We start from the raw sequence: 22333 nt of genomic DNA, 5'->3' as shown, positions 1-22333 counted from the left end.
TTACAAAAGTAGTCTTTGTTTTTATGAAAGTATTACTCATCAGCACTTCAAGTTGAAGTAATGATATCAGTGCATTAACTCCAATCTCTCAGTGGCAAAATTGCAAGTAAATTACTCTATTCACAGTAAACATAGCTTTAACAGGAATAAAAACAATATATATAAAACTTCTGAGAGACAGTGATTAAGCTACAAATGATGAGGTACAACAATTTTCTGTTCACCTCAAACAAGGGGGCTGTGCCCCTTGCTCGCTATGCTCAACAATCTCCTTCTCTGCGGGTAGTCATCCCCAGCTCTCCATGCAGCCACCAAGAAGAGCCAGGCTGAGGCTTGACAGCCTTAGCCTGCTTCTGCTCTCTCCCTAAGCCACTGGGGGGCTTGGGCGAGGCCAACACTATTCTGACTCTCTCCCTCCAGGTGCTGGAGGGTCGGGCCAGGCCAAGGCTGGCCCGGCTCTCTCCCTCTGGCTGCCGGGTGGCTGGCCCATTCTTTCCCTCCGGCCATGGGGAGTTGAGCTGAGCTGAGGCAGACCCAGCTTTCTCCCTCTGGCCATGGGGGGGAAAGGGAGGGAGGCACACAGCCCCCAGTCCCCTCCCATGAGGGGGGGAAGCCTCAGGGCTCTGCCCCCCCCACGAGGAAGGAGACCTCGTGGCTCTGCCCCCCCCCCCCCGCACAAGGGGGGAGACCTTGTGGTTCCACCTCCCCATGATTGGAGAGACCTCGTGGCTCCACTCCTCGCCCCCCCCCCGCCACGAAGGGGGAGACCTCGTGGCTCCAGCTCTACCCTGCCCCTGCGAAAGGACAGGGCATGTGGCTCATGCCCCCCCTCCCCCAGAGTACAGGGGAGGGGTGGAGAAAGAGGGGAGGCAGGGTGGCTGAGGGCAGGGCTGCGGGATGCAAAGTGACATGATTACGTCATTCTGTTGTCCTGCAGGAAAAGTTTCTTTTATGGGGGGGGGGGGGGGGAGAGGGAGGGAGGGAGGGAGGGAGAGAGAGAGAGAGAGAGTCTTCTGCTTCCATTGAAGCCAATAGCAAAACTTTCAGTGACTTCAATGGGAATAGGATTACACTCAAAAAATTTTATTTGCTTATTAACACATACATTTTTCACATCAGGATAGAATCCTAACATGTGACGTACTTAAATGCTTCCTGGAAAACCCTTCCTTATTGAATTCATTAGGAGTTGAGAGCACAAAGCACCTTGTATGACCATTTTTTTATTTGGATAATACAGTGATCCCCAACGTTGCGTGACTGCTGGGCGCCCGGGGGCGGAGATGCTCACGTGCTGGGCATCCGGGGGCGGGGCCACGCATGCGCCACGCAGCCGGGGGCGGGGCCACCCACGAGCCATGCGCCCGGGGTCGGCACTGCGCATGTGCCGTGCGCCTGGGGCAGGGGCCGGCAACGCACCCCGGGCCGGCCCTGCACATGTTCCGCACGCCCAGGGGAGGGGCCGCCCATGTGTCCCGCGCCTGGAGCCGGCACCATGCATGTGCCGCGCGCCGGGGGGGGCCCAGCCCAGATGTTTCAGCAGGCGCACATAAATGTCCCGGCGGGCGCCATGGCGCCTGCGAGCACCGCGTTGGGGACCACTGGGATAATACTATAATCACGTTAGACTGCCATCACTAAAGTGGTTACACTAAATAACTTCCATATCAATTTATAAACTTATTTTGTTACTGAGAAACTTGAATTTGAAAGTTGAATATCATCCTCCCTCAAAATAATAGGCTATACCAGCTTTTTTCATGTCTTCCTCTTACACATGGAGTATAATGACAATCAGTTGTGCTTCTGTCTATTTTTTGAAAAATCAGAACCTTTTTCTTTTAATGTTAAAATATTGGCTATAGTACTACAATAAGACACCTACTAATTACCAAACTGTTCATGATTTAATCATTATTTCTCCTCTTTCCACACACCAAAACCAAAATAACCTTTCCTTTCCCATTTTTCACTCCAGTGCTGGGCTAGATATAAACACCTCTCCAACTAACTGGTACCGAGAAAAGAGATCACTACTAAAGGGATTAGGGATATAAGCAACTAATCAACTAGTTGACTAGCCAATGAGCAAAAGCTTATCCGAAGTAGACACACTAGTCACATAGCCGCTTCCCCCTCTTTCTGTCTACAGTGGAGTTGAGTGGCGTCCATCCCTGAGCCTTGGTGGGCAGCACCTGGCCCTAGTGACCCACCTGACCGGAAGCCAGGAAACGGGTCCAGGGATATTAAAGGCCTACCAGAGAGACCAGTGCAAGGCCAGTGACAGAAAGAGCCAGAAGCCGCCTCTGCGCACCCAAAGGAGGAGCTCGACCCAGGAGAAGCAGAGGACTGGCCTGGGTCACCGAGGCCCCAACTGGACAACGTACTAAAGAGACTGCTTTCCTGGCCAAGGGTTCCAGAGCTACGAAGCCCAGAGGACCTGCACTGGGCACAGGTACCACCCAAGGGGGAAAAGGGAAGAAGTCCATGGGTAGCCAACCACTGTTTGGGTAGACCAGAACCTGGGCACAATTTTGTGGTGCGGCTTTGTGCTGACTTGGCAGCGGACTGCTCTGCTGCTACTAGGGGCTTGGACTGGGAGGCAGTGGAGTGGGTGGGCCTGTGTTCCCCCTGCCACCCTACTACTGGGTGGCAGTCTCCCTCTTTGGCTGTTATGGAACTGCAACTTGGACCTGCCAGACCCCCGAGTGAGCAAGGGGATGCGGCTGGGTGCTTATATTAAGACTGTCTGAACTGTCTGCCTGCCGCCTCACCTTGTACCAAGGCTTGGGGCTCTGAACTCTTTACCTGTTTGCAGCCCCGTCCTGAACCAAGGCCTGAGGCAGGGAGGGGGCTCAGAACTGTTCGTTTACTGCCTGAATCAAAGGCCTGGGCTGAGAACTGTGTTTGTTTGCCTGCTGCCCTGTCTTGAACCAGGGCCGGGGTTCTGAACTGTTTGCCACTGATGGCTATGTAGGACTGTCCTTAACCCGAAAGCCACACCTAATTTCCCACTAGAGACTAAGCAGGGTTTAGTGGGTGCAGTGGCCGCCCACTGACCCCGAGGGGGAGGCACCTGTCCCTGAGCCCTACAGAGTTACACTGCCTCTGGCAGAAAGAGGCAGCAAGGCCGGGCGGGGGGAGGAGTGGAGAGGAGATAAGGAGAAGGTACTTGGGGGAGACGGCTTAAAAGCTGGTTCCCCCCCAGCTCCAGCTCCATGGGATGGGGCAGGGGCACAGTGGCGTCATTCCACCTTTGAAATGTCCAAGAGTCTCTGCTAGGGCTCTTGTACATTTCAAAGTGGAAGCACTGCATGGAGCTTGGGGCTAGCGGGGACTCAGAGAGTCCGGCTCCACACGGTGTTTCAATAATTGAAACACACAAGAGCTCCTGGTGGGGCTCTTGTACATTTCAAAAGGTGGAATGCTGTGCGGCACTTTTGCCTTTGAAATGTAGCAGCAGCCTAGCGGGCTCTTGCTACATTTCAAAGTGGAAGCGCCTTTATTGACTAACTGAATAGTCTATGGAAATTCCATCAACTATTCGATTAGTCGATTAATCTAATTTTAACATTCCTAGAAAGGATTCTAGGATAAAAAAAATTGAAAATTGTAGAATCCAAGATATGACACAAAAATGAGTGTAGTTGAGAAGTATGTCTCAGTATTCAGTTCATGAACATCATCTTATGGGAACCAACCTATCTAAAAATCAGTATACTGCTATCAGCTTAAAGTATAAAACTACTGCAGCAGGGTTGGCAAATCTTTAAGATATCTCATGGAGTTTTAATTTTTAAATGGATGTTGTTTTTATAGAAACCTTTCAGAGTATAGGTTACAAAAATTACATGATTTGTACAAATAATATTTTTTCAAGTGATAGAACCATCACCCAAAGCTGTTTTTTCCTAATTAATTTTTTCAATAAAATATTGATTTTTTTTTTAATCTGCACTTACCTTAGGACATTTGGGATTTCTTGCAGTTTCAATCATAAGATCTGATCCCATTCTATCTCTATATAACAAGTAAAAAATTGAAAAGGCATCAACAGTTTGGCATTATTTGAACAATAAACTAGTCAACACCAGAGACATAATTCGGATGAGGTAATATCATTTATTAGACTAACTTCTGTTAGTGATAGACAAGCTTTTGAGACAGCATCTCAAACTCACGGTCCACGGGCCATCTATGGCCAGAGCATTTTTGCAATTCTGTCCGGGAGTCCTTACGACTTCAGCTCCGCTATGTCTTGTTACCCCTTTACCCCCCCCTCCCGATTGTGTCCCTTTTCCCTCAAGGGACGTGGCTTTAAGAGTTTTACCATGACAAATAACTTCACTCTTTTCTAAGCCTCCACTAATTTTTCTATTGTTTCTGAGATGAGGTGATTTATATTGCATACAATTTCCTCAAATGTATGAGGAAACTGTATGCAATAAGATGCACCACTGAATATATAATGGCATGATAATATTTTCTGTATTATTATTCACCCCATTTTTTATGCAGCCAAACATCCTGTTTACGTTTTTGGGCATAGGTTTTCTTCACTGAATTAGCCACAATGACACCTACCTCCCTTTCTTGAGGTAATACAGTTAATTCTGCAAGGTGCAGAAGCAGTTATATTTGTTTCCTTGAAATGTGCATTACTTTGCACTTATCAACACTTGCTTTCATTTGTCAAAGTCTTGCACATTCACCTAGCTTAGGCCTCAGTTGGAGTATTGTGTCCAGTTCTGGGCACCGCATTTCAAGAAAGATGTGGAGAAATTGGAGAGGGTCCAGAGAAGAGCAACAAGAATGATTAAAGGTCTAGAGAACATGACCTATGAAGGAAGGCTGAAAGAATTGGGTTTGATTAGTTTGGAAAAGAGAAGATTGAGGGGGGGACATGATAGCAGTTTTCACGTATCTAAAAGGGTGTCAAAAGGAGCAGAGAGAAAACTTGTTCATCTTGGCCTCTGGGGATAGAACAAGCAATGGGCTTAAACTGCACCAAGGGAGGTTTAGGTTGGACGTTAGGAAATAGTTCCTAACTGTCAAGGTGGTTAAACACTGGAATAAATTGTCCAGGGAGTTTGTGGAATCTCCATCTGTGGAGGTATTTAAGAGTAGGTTGGATAAATGTCTATCAGAGATGGTCTAGATGGTGCCTGGTCCTGCCGTGGGGGCAGGGGACTGGACTCGATGACCTCTCAAGGTCACTTCCAGTCCTAGTATTCTCAGATTCTATGATTCTTACATAAGTCCCTCTGAAGTCCTCTCTGGATTTGTCCAACCTAATAACTTTGGGTGAAGTGCAAATTTTTCTATGTTACTGCTAAACTTCCTGTACAGATAATTAAATGACTATATTACACAACAATGGGCCTAACAATAGATAATGGCACTAGTATGTCTTGGATAAAGCTTCTTGCGTACACTTTTTCAAGAGAAAGGTAAGATACAGGTTGGTCCTCTCTAGTATGGCATCCTCAGGACTTGGCTGGTCCCAAACAAGGGAATTTGCTGGACCAGAGGAGGTCCCCTGCTACCAGTTCCTCAAGCCACCTTCCCTCCCCGCTGCTGACCCCAGCCACCGCCTCTGCCAGGCTGTTGCGGCCCCGACAGTCTGGACTGCCCCACCCGCAGCCCAGCTGCTGCGACTGCCACATCTCCAGTCCTGGCCCCGCTACCGGGGGGGGGGCCGCATCTGCCACATCTCCAGCCCTGCTACTGCGGCTGCCGTGACCCCTGCTGCACTACTGGGGCTCTGGTGCCAGCCTCACCCCGCTGGGCTCTGAGACACCAGCCCTCTTGCCACTGGGGCTCCCAGCCAGGACTCCCTGGCCCAGGAACACCAATGGTCCTGCCAGACCAGGGATGTTGCCAGATGAGGGAGTCCTGGTTTTGGGAGGTCCAACCTGTAGTAAAACTAGGGACCAGTGTGATAAAGAGCATCCCTCTCCTCATACATACTTGAAGGAGAAGTGAAAAGGCAAGTCCTGTTGTTAAATCCCTGGAACACATTGATTTTAAAAAAACCAAACATTCCAGTGTTTTATAACCAAGATAAGTTTATATTATATATTGACAAATAGATTTCCATTCAAGAGAAAAAATATGATTCTCTCTGACCAAGTGCTCATGGCAAGGAGGCAGAAGAGAAGAGGATGCATGAAGACCACAGTGCCATCTACCCATGCAGAAGACAGCCATAATGTGGATGAGACTAAAGAGAGACCCTGCTAACAGTACTGCTGTTAAGGAGTATGTCTGGATTGGTTGCGGCATTGCCTGGGCCCCATGCTCCCTGAGCACCAGCTCATCTTTGGAGAGCAGTAGAGATTAAAGTTATTGTACTGGTGTAAAAAGTATTTGTTTGAAATAAGCTCTCTCTAGTAACTTTAGACAATGCATAATATCACCATCCACCAATTCTCTGCTCAGTGATCATCTATTTTCATATACAAATCAATTCCCCTAAATATACCAGCATTTTGGCTAGTTTGTCAAACACTCACAGCTGCTCCCTGCGAGGTAAGTAAGAACAAAACACATGATATTCTAATATAAGTGGTCTGCCTTGTGAGATTTTACTTCCACAACTTTTCCGCATTTTGATGTAATATAACGCAACAACCTACGCTCACAGATTTTGGACACAAGTTTATCAGTCTTGAATTTCAACCCCTTCCTCCCTGTGAGCTCAATATACGACATCTAAATTACAGACCAGTTGTACTGAACTAGAACATCTCTGAAGAGTGATTTGGTTTTGTACCTCATGAGTTTCAAATATTTGTTAATTAGATTATAGTGAGGTTCATTAACAATTGATGAACTGCAGCTGTCCCCAAGTGATACCCATGGGAACTGAAATGACCACTGGAATGAGCTCCAAAAAGACTGGAAGATTTTATTGTGAAAGTCATGGCCACACATGAAAAAGAAAACCAGTACACAAGAAAAATGGAACACATGTTGTGATCAGCACAATATATACAAGGGCTGAAGGACCAATATGATCAAAGTGATTAAGAACATGCTACTGAGAACATGGCAGCATTGTCGGCAGTCTAATCTGTTAGAAGTCCTTATAATTTTGTATGCAATGGCTCCCTATACTGTAACTCATATACAAGGCATGCTTTGTTTTGATCAAAATGGCCTGCTTGTGCTCAGAACAAGTTTCACGCTTGGGGCAAATGGTGGAGACAATCTTCCTGAGAAGATTCTGATGAGCATAATTGGGAAGTTGAAGATCAATCCTCCTTTTTTGACCATCTAACATTGAAGGTGGTGGAGGATGTGGAAGAATTTTTAACAAATTTAAAAGGGCACTGGACTGTGTTAGATTCTACTTCTTTAAATTAAGTTTAAATAGGATTGGACAAATATGTCAGATGACTGCACATGAGAAAGTTCTCATCTTTTTCTTTTATGTCTGATCAAATGGCAAAGATCTCTTCATACTCCTTTCTCTGCATTTTTGGATAGCATCTTCAGACAATCTAGACACAATGGTTCTGTGGCTTTCCTTTTAAAAAGCGTAACTATAACTGGATAAGAATGCAATTTTCCTGAACGGGTGCTTGTCACCATTACTGGGTCTTTCTTCATAGTCAACCAATCATTTTACATTGGGTTTTTGGTTTTTGTAATACTGTGTTTCTTTTCCTTTAATATTGTTAATATCGGGACTTGATGATCTCTCGAGGTTCCTTCCAGGTCCAGATTCATCATTTGCAGACCTAGCTAGCTGTGGTCCTGTGAACTTAAAGCTGTCTGGAGGAGAATATCCAAGGCAAAGAACTCCAATTATTTATTTGTCATAAATACAGGTATGGCTGCAATAGAACGAGAACCTTCTTAACAAGGACCTCTCTTTGCCTTTACACTATAATTTTATAGCATATTCAAAGATTGGTGTCAGCCATTTTCATGATGTCAAACATAAAGAGAACTCTTGAATGAAACTGAAAAGCTACTTAGAGGCCTGAAAAAATTATTAAAGGTATCATTATGGAGGATAATGCTGAGGCTTAAGTGTCTCACTTACAGGACAGTTCAACTCCACATTTTCCTCTTCTTCTTCAATAGTGAAACACTTCTCTACATAATGCTTTTTCACTGTCTTTACTTCCATATAGTTTTTAGGTACCTCAGACAGTATCAGAAGTTAGATAAAGAGGGTTCTCAATGAAAGAGTCGATTGCAGTAGAATGATTCCATCTTCAGATAGTTGAGCGTTAGATAAAATGATTACTAACTTTTTGTTACTGTTGTTCTTTGAGGTTATGTCTACACTGGAAAGTTTTTGTGCAAAACCAGCTGTTTTTGCACAAAAACCCATGAAGCATCCACACCTCAAATGTGCTTTTGCACACGTAAATCAACAGTTAAATGGCAGAGGAGAGGGTTTTTGCCAGTATAGGTAAACCTCCTTTTACGAGGCATAACTCCTTCCTGTGCTACAATTATTGCGCAAAAAGGCAAGTGTGGATCCTCCTATGGGAAAAAGCACAAGAGCTTTCTTGTGCAAGAGCAACCATGCAGTGTGGATGCTCTCTTGGGTGCTTTTGCGATGTGCTTTGAGGTATGGGTGTGCTCTTGCGCAAGAAGTTTTTGCACAAGAAGTTTTTGCGCAAAATCTTCGTGTGCAAGCATGTAGTGTAGACGTAGCCACAGATGCATTGTGTATGTCCTTTCTGGCCTTAGCATGTGTATGTCCTATGCACAGTCACCAGAAATTTTTCCTTCAGTGGTGCCTGCCAGGGTGCCTGGAGCACCCTCTGCTGCTGTGTGCTGCTGCCATTCACACAAAGGGCATGGCTGACCCCCAGTATACCCAGATCATTCCTTCTGGAAATTCTGAGGCAGAGGTAGGAAGGCATGTCATGGAATGCACATGTGCAACACATCTTGAAGAACAGTTACAAAAGGTTAGTAACTGTTTTTAATTGAGTGATTACACATGTTCATTCCACTCTTGGTAACTTAAACAGGTGGAGGGATTAGAATGTATATACACAAAGCCTGCAGTACATTCGAGCAAATTTGGCATCATCTCTTGATTACTGAGTGGTGGCATAATGGGAGGAGAAATTGTGCACTGATGACCAGATTGCTGCTTAGCAAATGGAGAGTGCTTATCGGTTAATCATGTAGTTTACTACATGTTGGCATTCCTACTAGTCAGTTGTCCAGATAAGGGTAGATTTGCACCCTCATCTCTAGGGATGTAAGGGAGTAGTCAACTAGTCGACTACCAGAGACAGTAAGGATGGGGGAGGAGGAGCCAGTTCCCCCCAGCACTGTCTCCGCAATGCAGGGAGGGAGGGGGGCAGAGCCACAGTATCCCGGAATCAGGGCAAGCTGGGACTTCATTCTTGGCTCATGCCGGCCTTGGGAGCTAACCCAACTATGGCTCTGCAATTAAAATGTAGTAAGAGCCCAACCGGAAATTGCATCAATTAACTGATTAACCACAATTTAACATCCCTTCTTGTTTCCTAAGGAATGATGCCTGGTGATCAAGACACTCAGCTGGAACGTGGCAGACCCAGGATCAAGTACCTTCTTCCAAGTCAGGCAAATCAGAGACTTGCACTAGGTCTTCCTTCACCCAGGAGAGTGTCCTAGTCACAAGTCTAAAGGCCAATATCAAGAGGATCACTCCATTTTTTTCTTGTCACAGATGCTTCACTTATGAATAATTAACCTGGGATAGAGGACGCACAGGGACTGACTTGAACCTGGATCTTCCACCTCCTATGTGAGTTATAGAGTTAGCATCTTTTGGTCTTCCCTTCTTGTTTCCTAAGGAATGATGCTTCCATGGCTTCACATTATATGAACATCTGAGGAGCTGCAAGAAAGCTAAACTTAAAAACTGTGATCGGGTACTGCAGGTGCTTCACTATGAATCTGAGGAACTTTTTGTGAAAGTAGGCATCTCTAAGACTGAGGTCAGAGTACCAGTCCCTAGAGAGGGAATAATGGATGCCACGATGACCATGCAAAATTTTATTTGTTGAGATAGCTGTTGAGATGATGCAGGTTTAAATAAATCTGATATCTCTCTTGGCTTTTGGGATTAGAAAATAATGGCAGTACAAACCCTTTTAAATTCTGAGGAACCTCCTCTATAGCTCCTACCTGAAAGAAAGACTGAACATCCTGGACTTGAAGTGCTTCATGAAAGAAAGGAGGACAGGGAGTGAGGGAGGAGTAGAAACACATGAAGGGTATATCCTACTTCTACATCACTCAGTACCCAATGGTACATGATTATATAGGTCCAAGGACTGAGGAAATGGGAAACAAAGGAAAAATGGGGTCTGGCATCCTGGCATGGCATTCTCAAGCATGCTAGTTAAAACCCCTAGTTAAACAGCTGGTTAAAACCCCTTGGATATGTAAGTGGAGCACAAGTAGAAGGAAGATGTAGTCTAGGCCTATAACTTCTACATTTCTTTCTTTGGAGCTCCTTTTGGATAGCTGGAACAGGATACCAGAGGAGTTGCTAAGGCCTGAAGTGCTTCCTGAAAGGGGCTGAAGTGTATAACCCAAGGGACCTTAATGTTGCCTTTAACCCATGGAATTTAGCATCAGTTTGTTCCAAAAAGAGTAAGGATCACTGATGGGCTGGTTCTACACAATTTATTGGACCTCCTGTGGGAGCTAGCAGACTGCACCCTGAAGCTCCTATGCTCCTACTCTGAGGACAGGGACCAGGTGGCAAAGTCAGCCATGAGTAGCGAAGCTTGCATTGAGATCCTCATCACCAACTTCCCCTCTTTCACTAATGAGAGGAACTCCTGCCTAGCATCTTCTGGGAGCAGATCTTTAAAATGTCAGCACAGAGTCCCATAAATTAAAGTCATACCTGCCCAAAAGTGCATGCTGGTTTGTAATACTGTAGCCCCACAGTAGAATAAGCTTTTCTATCAAAAAGGTTGCACCCTGATCTCCCTGCCTTTCCCTCTCATTGGCAGCAGATACCACCATGACAGATACCCCGAGATGGTAAAAGAACCCCAAAACTATTTATTTATAATAAACGAGAACATAGTTGAAGGAAACAACTTCAAATGCAAGAATAGTTCCAGTGACCATCATAAGCAGTAAGAAGGAACTTAGAGGGCTCAGAGTCACCTTGCTCTATATACCAATGCCAGCAGTCCATGGCAGCATAAAGTACTCAAGCCACCCCAATGGGTACCACTGGAAACTTCTGGCAACTGTGCATGCACGTTAAGAGTAAAACGCACATGTGCAACCACTCAAGTTTTTATTTATATCTTTCTACGCAAGATATGCCACCATGCATAAAGCTTTTGCAATGCTCTTACCCCAACCCAAGGTAGATCAAGTCACTCCAGTCACTAAACCTGAAAATACACGAGTTGGACCACTAAAGCCACAGAAAGTCATAAGCTGGTGAGAGACTGGAGCTGCTGTAATACTGTACCACTGAAAAAAATGCATCTTAAGCCAATTAAAGGCCAACCCTGAAGAACTAGGCAATGTATTTTTCACTCCAGGTAAGGCTGGAGAAGAAAGAAGTTATTGTAAAATATGCTTGCTCCATGTTTTTATATCTTTAAAATGCTAAATGTGAAATTAAACCAACACTTATTTTCAAAGGTTACATTATGTTGCCATTCTTTTTCCTGATACTGAAACAATTCAGATGTAATTTTCTACTAACATACATGACCTTCAATATTGTGCTGCTTACAAAGCAACTGTCAAGAAGAGATACTTCCCAGAAAAGCACAATGCGGCAAATTCACCATTATACTACTGAGGATGGATAGCAAGTTGCTTCTACTTTATGCACAGTTGTAAATTTGCAGTCAGCTAACACAGACACAGATTTTCAGAACTTAAAGTCACTTTTAACTTACTTGAGCATCTTTTCCCAGATATCACTGTCATAAAATGCATGGTTCCAACCCATTTTCATTGTCCCGACAATGACATTCTGCTTAAACACATCTGATCCTAACTTTTGATACAGCTCCTCACATTCATTCAGGGAAAGATGGAACAACCCCAACATAAATGCTAATATAGCACCTGAAAAAATAAAATCTGAAATGTAACTTAGGAAGATACAATGATGCAGTATTTATTTTAATGTAAGGTTCAGAAACCATGATAATTCATATATTACAATATTTTCCTTTAAAATGTATGATCAATTGATATTTATGTCTCATACTTATTTTTGTTCAAAGAATATATTAATTTTTGGAGGGACATAAATGATAAACACAAATTTTCTTATTAGTAATAAAATTATGGAAAGTTGTCAAAGAAACAATAAAATATAGATTATTACTGCAAAAACATACATAAAATATGCATATCAAGTTAAATCCCTTTTTTCATTTCAGAAAGCAAAAAAAATGTGCAGTCTAAGCTATATGCAACAACCTAAAATAAAATCATGCTGTTTATTTCTTACTTTTTATATACAGAACATCTGACAAACTTATCAATTCAGTAAAGATATTAAATAAAGATGTAAAGATTCTAGGAAAGTTCTGAAAAATAAAAAGCTTAGAGTGCTCTATTATATAGTTATTTGCAATTGATTTATAGTTAGCTATTCATTCATAGTGCCATCTAGTGTGTATCAAAATAGCCTGAGTTTAAACTGCTGAGAAAAAAAGATTCAATTGTATTTGAAGAGTATGCTTGCAGAGTACCACAGAACAGACTTGAGACAATGCTGTCAAGAGCATCACAGTACTTGCTTTAAGGGTAAGGGCCAGCATCTAAGACAACATGGAATTACTGTTCTATTGTGTTAACACAAATACACAGAGGAAGCCATCCTCATCACTAGTAAGAAATGTTACTTGCGCATCTATCTAGAGTCACTTTGCAGCTAGCACAAAAAAAAAAAAAAAAAAAAAAAGGCATAGATGTACTGAAATGAAGCTGAGCTCTAGTTAGATGCAAAGTTTATACTATAATAAACCAGATGAAGGTGAAGACCTGTTTTGGACAGACAAACATGCAGGAAGTGTAAAGCGACTGGGGATGTCAACGTGTAGACGACGTGTAGACGACTACACAATTAATCAATAAGCCTGGGCTTATCAGTTAATCCTGTCAGCTACACACATTTCCTCCCTACCCCTGACCCAGCAGCCTCTGTATCAGAGGCAACAGAGGAGGGAGGATAGAGTCGGGAACTGGTGCCCATAGGGAGCCAGCTTTAAGCCGGCTCCCCATAGGCACCGGATCCATCTGCCCCCTCCACCCCCATGCTGATGCCTCTGATGGAGAGGCAGCAGTGCAGAGAGTGAGGGGGACAGGCAGGAGCCAATACACACAGAAAGCCAGCTTTTAAGCCAGTTATCTGTGCATGTCGGTTCTGCAGGCCCCCCTGGCCCTCCTGCTGTGTCCGACAGAGGCAGGAGGAGCAGACAGGAGCCAGAGCTGGGGGAATAAAGCAAAAATCTGGCTTCCCCCAGCACTGACTCTGCAGGGCCCCTGGCCCTCCTTCCCCGTCCCCCTCCGTGCTGCTGCCTCTATCAGGTCAGGGGAGCAGTCGGGGAAGGGCAAGGGGGGCTGCTGCAAAGCAGTCTCTGTCCACGGGGAGCTTGGACCCTTCATGGCCAAGGGCTGCTTCTGTGGAGGCAGCAGCATGGGGGAGCCAGTCTGCATGGGGAGCTGGTTTTTAAATCGGCTCCCCCCGTGGACCAGCTCCTGCCTGCTACCCTGTACTGCTGCCTCTGATAGAGAGGCAGCAGCACGGAGTGGCAGGGGACTCCCCGGGTGTGGGACCGGAAGCGCACTGGCTGTTGGCTCTGCCCCCAGGGGCTATCAAACAGTTGTGTGATAAACTAAAATTTGATGTGGTTACAGACTAATCAATTACACATTATCTTATATCCCTAAAAGTGACACTAATGGAGGAAATGCCATCTAAGGAAGAAGATTTTAATTACAATTCAACCAATGAACCCACAAATCTTAGGGTGAGGCAATGTAAAGGGTGGTTTTCCATTTTCTCTCATAAGTACTATCACAGGAGAACAATGGCAACACGATCCATGTGTGGTGCTGGTTGGTGAGGAAACTACTCACTGCTTGCCCCTCCCATACACACCCAAAAGGCATGACATTAGGGAAGAGGATCTATGTAAGAGTACTGCTTGCAGTTCTGGTGGTATACCAAATCCTTCAGGAAATACAGCACCTGATATTTGCTCTAAAGGAAAGAATGACCTGAACTGTCATAAGTAAATCATCAGAATAAAGTATGTATGAACAGAGAATCATTATTGGAACCAAAGAATCAGAAAGATGTAAGATCTCAAAGCTATGATAGAATGGTACAGATCATTTCATTTCATATAATATTCAGGACCTAAGAAAGTAACAGAAAATGGAATTATCATTATCTTATTCAAGGAGGTATCCAAGTGTGTTTGTCAATATAACTCATCATCAACTGACTCATAATTATAAGCCAATTAATGTGTTACTCGTACAGTTTATACTCCAACCCTTATGACTGGGAATTTAAAAGCAAAAATTGGAACTACATGTTGATGTAAAGAAGTAATGGAAACAATGGCCTGTGTTTACAAAATGGGAGAGGAAGGCTCCAATCATCTGGTCATTACAACCACCATCTTGACACAACATCCTAGACACTGAATGCTCATCTCCCATGTTCTGATATTACTTGGTAGTTTGTCTGGCTCTTCATTATGCTGTCAATTCGGGGCCAGAAGAAGGGAAGTAGTTGTGCTCCTTAAGCTACTCTGCCAACAGCAGCGTGTTATTTTCAGGAGCCCCTCTACAATCTCATGTTTTGATTTAGAAAACAGTCTCCAAAGAGTGATTGGAGACAGTAAAGTTAGCAGTAGATTAAGGCGGATTCCAAAGATTATGCTATGACGTCACCCGTATTCAGACATTAATAAATGGCTTTATTTAAACTTGTGTACTAGATCTGGATGTTCTTTCTCTCTGATAATGATTCAACTGAGTATTTCTTCAAAGAAAGTTAGTCTGCAGTACTTAAGTCATGATGCCTGCTAATATATTTTGGGAACAGATAACACTGGAAGAGATACATAGAGCAGGAGAAATGAAGTACTTGATTTTTTAAAATGAACTATACTATTTTGTAACCTAAAGCCAACCCAACCCAACCTGCCACCCACACCCACACCCACCCACACACCTTTTACATCAGCCTTGACAGTTTTACATTGTTACTGGCTTCACATTGCTTTTTGAAAAATAAATACCATGGTGATTAAGTAGTCAGTTTTGGCCTTTAAAAATACCTATTATACTAAGATAGTTTTTGGAACCTTCCTTCTTTTTTAGGGGGAAACACCAACCACTCTTTGGAGACTGTTTTCTAAATCAAATCATGAGATTGTAGAGGGGCTCCTGAAAATAACACGCTGCTGTTGGCAGAGTAGCTTAAGGAGCAAAACTACTTCCATCTCCTGGCCCCAACTTCACTGTACACACCCTTAACCTTGGCTCTCCTGGGACAGCTGCTGCCTAGAGCTGCAAAAATATCAAGCCATGGTAGTAATATGTACACATGGTCATAGTACCTCTAGTGCTGACATGTTTATATATTCATGACAAGCCTTACCACTTCTCTCACAATCATTCAGTTATTGTGCACAATTTAGACTCCTTATACTGTAGTTTTTGTGGGCAAAAAAAGTATTCATCTTGATTTAAAAAAATTGTATAACTGAGTTCAAGATATTTTTAGGGTGTAGTACACTGCACAGAATCAGATAAACAAGCATTGTCCTGTACACCGGGGTGTCCATTTTTAACCACTCAAACCTTAACAATTGTGAACCACATCAAATAAAATTACGTGTCTATTAAACATCTTGGAATGTAATGCCTAAGAGATAGTGAATTTCATTCTACCTCCCCTCCCCCCAACACCCAAGACTAGAAAGTCCCAGGAAATCTCTAAATATTGAGGAAAAGAAGGTGTATGTACACAGCATATTAATATTTTACATCTGTTGTATCTGTTTTTTCTATAAACCATTTGTACTAGTGCTCCAAACCTGCAATAATCCTCTTCAGTATTTATGGGACACAAAATATCCTGATAGGTAGCTGTTAAAGAACACTTTCTTAAAAAGTTAATTCCTCCTATAATTCAACGTCTCAACAAAATTTTATGGTAATAAATGACATTCTCTGTGTTGCCTACATTTTTACATTCTGGCAAAAAATTATAGCCATTTAATCTAGGGCTTAAATTGTGCTGTAAAGTCAAAAGCAATTGTCTCAAAGTCACCTCTATTTGTAAAATGGCTTACATTTATAAAAACAGAGTTGTTTTCCATAGTAAAAATAAGATTTTCAAAAACTAGATTTCTTAACATTTTTACTTGTACTAAGATTATTATATAGAAATCCATAATGTAAATACTAATTACCTGTGCTTACACCGCAAATGTAGTCAAAAAGTTGATGAACAGGCTTCCCAGTAAGTTCTTCTAGTTTACGTAAAGTCTGAAGCGCTACTAAACCCCTGAAACATATTAACGCAAGACCATGGAGAATGGTGGTTTGGTTACATCTTACGTAGAACTAAACGTGTATAGTTTAAATAAGCAACAAGCAAAACAAGACATAATAAGTCTACAAGATTTGACTACAGAGGAAGCAGAATTTTGTAGTTTGACCATTATAATGAGAAGTAATGGGATGCAATTAGAAAGGGAAAGGTACCGTTTAAATCACAATAACTAATGATTTTGGGTGCCTAAGTGAGGAGGAGTTGAAGGAGCCTGATGTGCTGAACATTGGTGAGTTACCTTATTGGATCAACAGAACCACACACATATATAAAGTTAAGTGCTCACTCTTGTTTATAGAATCAGGTCTAGAGGTTAGTATTTGACTGCAATTTTACCTACATTTGTAGTTCACAAACATATAGAGTTTCAGTTATACCTTGTTCCTCCTCCATCAATAGTGAGAATTCGAATTCCCCAGCCTTTCACAGGGTCAGTATATCCAATTATAGCCAAAGCTTCCCGAACAGCAGCATGAACAGTTTCATCAATTCCTTGTCTCAGCTGTAGTAAGCATGGAATTATTTTTTCCTATAGTTGAAAACAAAAAAGTTGTATTTAGACTAGGAGTTAATACCCAAACACTTCCAATTTTAATTTACTAGTTTAAAATTAGCTTTAAATTTAATTTTAAATAATATTTTAGTAGATTTACAATCTTGGGCTGGGGAAGGAAAGAAAATACTCAAGACACATGGTGTTGGATTTTAACAATGCAATAATCAAGGGTGAAATAGTTAAAAATGTCTCCTTTCCATTACAATTATAGCTACACATATTTTAGAATTGGGGTGTTAATTTTGGTGTTCTAGTCAAATAGCAACATTGGCCTAGATCCAAAAAGGCACTTAAGCATTTTAACACCTGAATTCTAGGTCACCCATTGAAAACCGCAAACCTTGTACCAGATACTTGGGCTCCCTATATAACGTATGGAGAAAGACAGAGAGAAGTGCCTGAAAATGGGATGCACAAAATCCAACATGCTAGGAGAGCATACACCTAAACTAGCCCACAGCAGACACTGAGGAAAGGGGAACATCCTAAGCCCCTGCATCCCCAGAAACTTAGAAGTCTATTGCTGGACTGGAGAAAAGTGCCTATTCATGGATAGTGGGTAGACACCCCGTTTGGGGAGGCTATCCCCTTCTGCATGACACTCCTACACCCCACAGCAGAGCTCTGAGAGTTCCCTCCCCTTCTTCCACCACAGAAGCTCCAGGCCCATTAAAACTCTAAACCTACATATCCCCCCCCCCCAAGTGGCCTATCAACTGATCTGCATCCTGGCCTGCACAGCCCCTGGCACAACTGAGCCAGCCCAAGTGTGACGGGGTGTGCATACCCCCAACTGAAGCAGGTGCAGTTAAGACCCTGTGGGTGGAGGAAGTCCTGCCCCTTCACCCAGACTGGGAATGTTCCAAATGCTGAGGCAGCATAAAAGGCAGCAACAAAGCAGCTCAGTCTGGGCTGGCCAGCAAAGGGGAAGGTCCTTCAGTCATAGCTCTGGAGCTGCAACTCCCAGCGATACTGACAGGGGGAACCGAAGTTCCTGGAGACTATCGCCACACAGACCCATTGGAGCCCCAGAAAGAAGCCACTGCTGGAAAGCTGAGAGACCCAGCTGCTAAGTGGGACAACGCCTCAGCGGCACCTGTAGGGAATAACCCAGGGAAGATGCAGGAGCGGCCTCTCCCACCCAGGTACACTCGGCATGTTTTGGCTGGATTCCCCGCCGAGGGAGAGGTAGACCGATCTATTGCTCACAGGGCCCTGGCTTGGGACCTGGTGCAGCATGGTGGACCTGGGTCTACTTACCAGGGCGATAGCCGCAACCCTGTAGACTTTGGCTACTAGGCCACACTGCCTTGAGACCAGGGCTGTTTACAGACTCTGGCTACTAGGCCACACTGACCTGAGACCAGGGCTGTTTACAGACTCTGACCAGTCGACAGTACTGTCTTATGAACAGGGCTACTAAACGACTTGCTGTGCCACCATTAGACAACGGCTATTTGCTGACTCTGGCCACTGGGCCATACTATCCTGCAACCAGGGTGGCTTACGGACTAGGTGTTACCTTGAGGGGAATATTTATGGACTCTACATATCATCAGCGACCCTGCAGCCGAGCAGGTGGCGTCATCACTCCAGAATATTCTCACACCTGTGACAGGGTGTGCATACGCTGCTACACCAAGCAAAAACAGGCCTGAGCAGGCCCCAGCAGCCCAACTCGGCCTGAGCTGTGCCAGCCAATCGACTCGAGCCCTGGGCCAGCTCCAGCTATATCAGGCCACCTAGGGGCTGCATAGTCTTAAGACATACTGGCCAGCAAATGGGAAAGGCAGGTGGTAGTGCACATTCTGCACCTGCCCAGCAGAAGAATGCTAAACTTTTTACGTGTATCATGTAGGTTCTGGGATGACTGAGAAGACAGTATGTGCTTCTCAGCTTCACAGGTTCATCAGTAAGCTCTCTGGAGTTCAGGGAGATTACTGATGAATCCAGGAAGCTGAGTAGCACATATTGCCTCTCTGTCACACTGGAACTTGCATGGAGCATAAATGAAAACCCATAAACAGCATCCCATGGAAGTGGCCTTTTATATGTTCCCTGGTCTACTGTACCTGCATTGCTTAGAATGCACAGTTTGTAAGCCACTTCTTGAAATTCCATACAAAACTGACAGTGAGTCAGGGTAGGAAGTGAAAGAAGACTCCTCTTATAAATTTTTTAATCCAGTGGTTAGGTTCTCATTGCAGAATGTGGGACACCCTGGCTTGGCTCAAAAACTGGATTTGAACAGGGGGTTCTCATCTATCATGGATATTCCGATGTGGCTCTCCCACAATCTTTCTTGTTGAAGATGTTCCACTTTGTACAAGCAATTAAATATGCATTAGGCTAGAGCAGGGGTCACAACCTTTCTGAAGTGGCATGCCAAGATTTAACCCTCTTGCCATGGGCAGTGCTGCTCTCTTGGAGGTGGGAATGGGCTCTCTCCACCGTGTGCCCTGTGGACCACCTGGGTCAATGCAAACCTTTCCATGGACCACTTACTGCTAATGGAAACTTACTGTTAATTACATAATTACGTCTGAGCAATTTTGCTAGTGCTGCAGCTGGGGAGAATGGTTTAATTTAAATTATTAAACAGATTAAGCATTTTAACTCTCTCATGTTAGTTCATCAAGCTTCATTTTAAATAAAGTAAAATATTATATCCTACACACAAGGTTTCAATGTTTTCTTTATTTATGGCAGAGGTGGGGAACCTTTTTTGGGCGGGGCGGTCACTGACCCATAGAAAAATCAGTTGGCGATCACACAAGTGAGAAGCAAAAAACCTCCCAAAACCCTCAATTCTCACTGATGTGGCCCCCAACTAAGACACCTCACTCTTATGGCACTCCAGCCCCCATGGGGTGATGGGAAAGGACAGGGAAGACAGATTCAGGGCTTCCCTCAGGCCAGATTTACTTTTCTGAGGTTCCAGAGATAGTGGATTTTGTGGACCCCCTTAGGTTATGGGGTGGGAACAAAAATGAGGGGTTCAATGTGTGGGACAGGGTTGCCAGCAAGTGGGACAGGGATACAGGATCTGGGTGGGAGGTGGAGAGCAGGATGGGATGAAGAGGGCAGGGTCTGGAAGGGAGCTTGGCAGAAGGAAAAGGTGGGAGGTAATGGTACGAGAGGGAGTTTTGCGGTGAGAGAGGGTTGGGGCAGTAAGGTAGAAAGGTGAGAGGGTGAGAATGCAGCCAAATAGCTAGCTGGGGAAGGAGGCAAAGAAGTGGGGAATAAAGGAAAGTGCAGCTTCTTCAAAGTAAAATTGTATCCCCCCTCACATCTTCCCTCTGCTCCAGCCTCACTCCCCTCAGCTCCATGATCCCCCCCAGCCAAATCCTGGGCATTGCCCCATGCCCCTCAGTTCAACCCCTACTACTCCCTCCCATCCTGCCTCTGCATCCTCCTTCACCCCACCTCCTGCCCCCACATCCCTGTGCCCTCAGCGCTCTCACTGGCATGGCAGCAGTGCTGGGATTCGCAGCTCTCTGGGAGCAGCGTTGAGGTGAAGAGAGGTGGTGGGGGCAGAGTCTCTTCCCAGCCCAGCCCTCTACCTGCAGGCTGTGGCTTCAGGGCAGGAGCAGGCAGAGCCCAGGGCTGCTCCAGCCCAGCCAGGCCCAGCATGACACTGGGGAAGGGGCTCCCCATCCCCACACACATGAAGCAATGCAGCATGCCATGTATTCCAACCTCCCAGCCCCGACTCTGCAGAGCAGGCCCAGTCCCACCCCTTCCCGAAGCAGGAAGCAGGCCCAGGGACACAGGCGCTCGCCTCGTCCTCCCTTAGCAGGAAGCCGGAGCTGATGCTCCAGCCTGCAGCTGCACGGCTGAGGCTCCAGCCGCAGCATGGGGGGAAGCGGCGGGAACTCAGTCCCTGAGCTCCCGCCCCACGTGCCAGTAAAAACTGGCTCACGTGCCACTTGTGGCATGTGTGTTGGGGGTTGCTGACCCAACACAGAGGGTCAGAATGACTGTAGTTCAGTACTAAGGTACTCATCTTAGAAACAGGAACTCCCTGTTTAAATCCTGCCTCTTCAAGCAGAGGGAGAAAGTGAATCAGGGGTCTCCCACACCCAAACACTGTACTAAGGGTTAAATATGACCATATCAAATTCCCAGCCATAAAAAATGCAGGACAGACTATGAATCTGATTTCTCCCATAATACCTGGCTATTATAAGGGAGGAGCAGGGTTGGGGGTACCCCACCTCAGCTCTAGATGCATGTCCTAACTGAGCTGAAGAAGGACAGGACTTCTTTTTCACCCAGGGCTGGATCAGACTCACCTCCGGGAACTTATGCAGCCTTCAGAGCAGGGTCTGGTAAACTGGGCTCTAAAGGCAGTGCAGCCACAAAGCTATTATAGGGGAGGACCAATGCTGGGGGGACACCTTCCCACCACCTCTGGGAGCTCCTAATGTGAGATGGGCTCTAGCTGCAAGTACAAGCCAGGCTGGGGAAGGATAAGACTTCCTCTTCCTCTGCTGCAGCACCTGTCCCTTCCTCAGTGAAGTAGGGGATGTTCCCTGAGGAGGGTCTAACCCAGGTCTAAGAGCCTATGCAGAACAAGAAGTCCTGTCCCTCCCCAGTCCCACAGGATTAGCCTGGCACACAGCGGGACACTCTGGCTGAAGCACCCCCAGCCCTGCCCCTCAATAGCTTTGGGATAAGGTATTAAAAAGGCTTTGGGCTGGTTGTGGGGGGAGAAGGAGGGATAGACCTTGGGGCCTTGGGTTGTCACCCACCCATAAAACCAGCTCTGCCCTCCCAAAAGTGGCAACTCCCTTTACCCTATGGCCATTCCACAATTACTTTGTGACACATTCTCACGATAACCTTCTTTTGGGTTGAGACGTCTATGTTTACAACACCATAAAATGTCAGATGTAAACATCTGAAGCTGTGAAACTGGCTATTTAAAAAATCCCATTACTGTGAAATTGACCAAAAAGGACTGTAAATTTGGTAGGGTCCTAGTTATAAGGGTAGCCCTTCCACACCCTCCCTCCTCCCACACTCGTCCATGCCATTTTGTGTAAAGAGCATTCTGAGTACATGTTCTGGATCAAGTGCCTGCAAACAATAGGCAGGGGAGGACCTGTCTCCTCCTAGTTTGAGAAATATGCTGAGGGTTAGGTGAGAGACAGGCATCTAGAAGCTTGCCTGAA

General features: G+C 44.9%; 1 protein-coding gene across 1 annotated transcript in view; it reads right to left on the bottom strand.

The window, feature by feature from the left end:
* Positions 1-22333, bottom strand: part of PNPLA8 (patatin like domain 8, phospholipase A2) — a 60150-nt gene that overhangs the window by 30682 nt on the left and 7135 nt on the right. Inside the window, exons 4-7 of the mRNA XM_006122501.3 lie at positions 16978-17129; positions 16458-16552; positions 11907-12078; positions 3963-4020 (exon numbers count right to left, since the gene is read on the bottom strand). Of these exons, the coding sequence (XP_006122563.3) occupies positions 3963-4020; positions 11907-12078; positions 16458-16552; positions 16978-17129 (477 nt within the window). The remainder of the gene's footprint in view (positions 1-3962; positions 4021-11906; positions 12079-16457; positions 16553-16977; positions 17130-22333) is intronic.

The sequence above is a fragment of the Pelodiscus sinensis genome, chromosome 1 (assembly GCF_052426305.1).
Source record: "Pelodiscus sinensis isolate ZL-2025 chromosome 1, ASM5242630v1, whole genome shotgun sequence".
Classification (NCBI taxonomy): domain Eukaryota; kingdom Metazoa; phylum Chordata; order Testudines; family Trionychidae; genus Pelodiscus; species Pelodiscus sinensis.
Note: the sequence above shows the minus strand (reverse complement) of the source record. Positions and strands in the feature narration are given on the sequence as shown.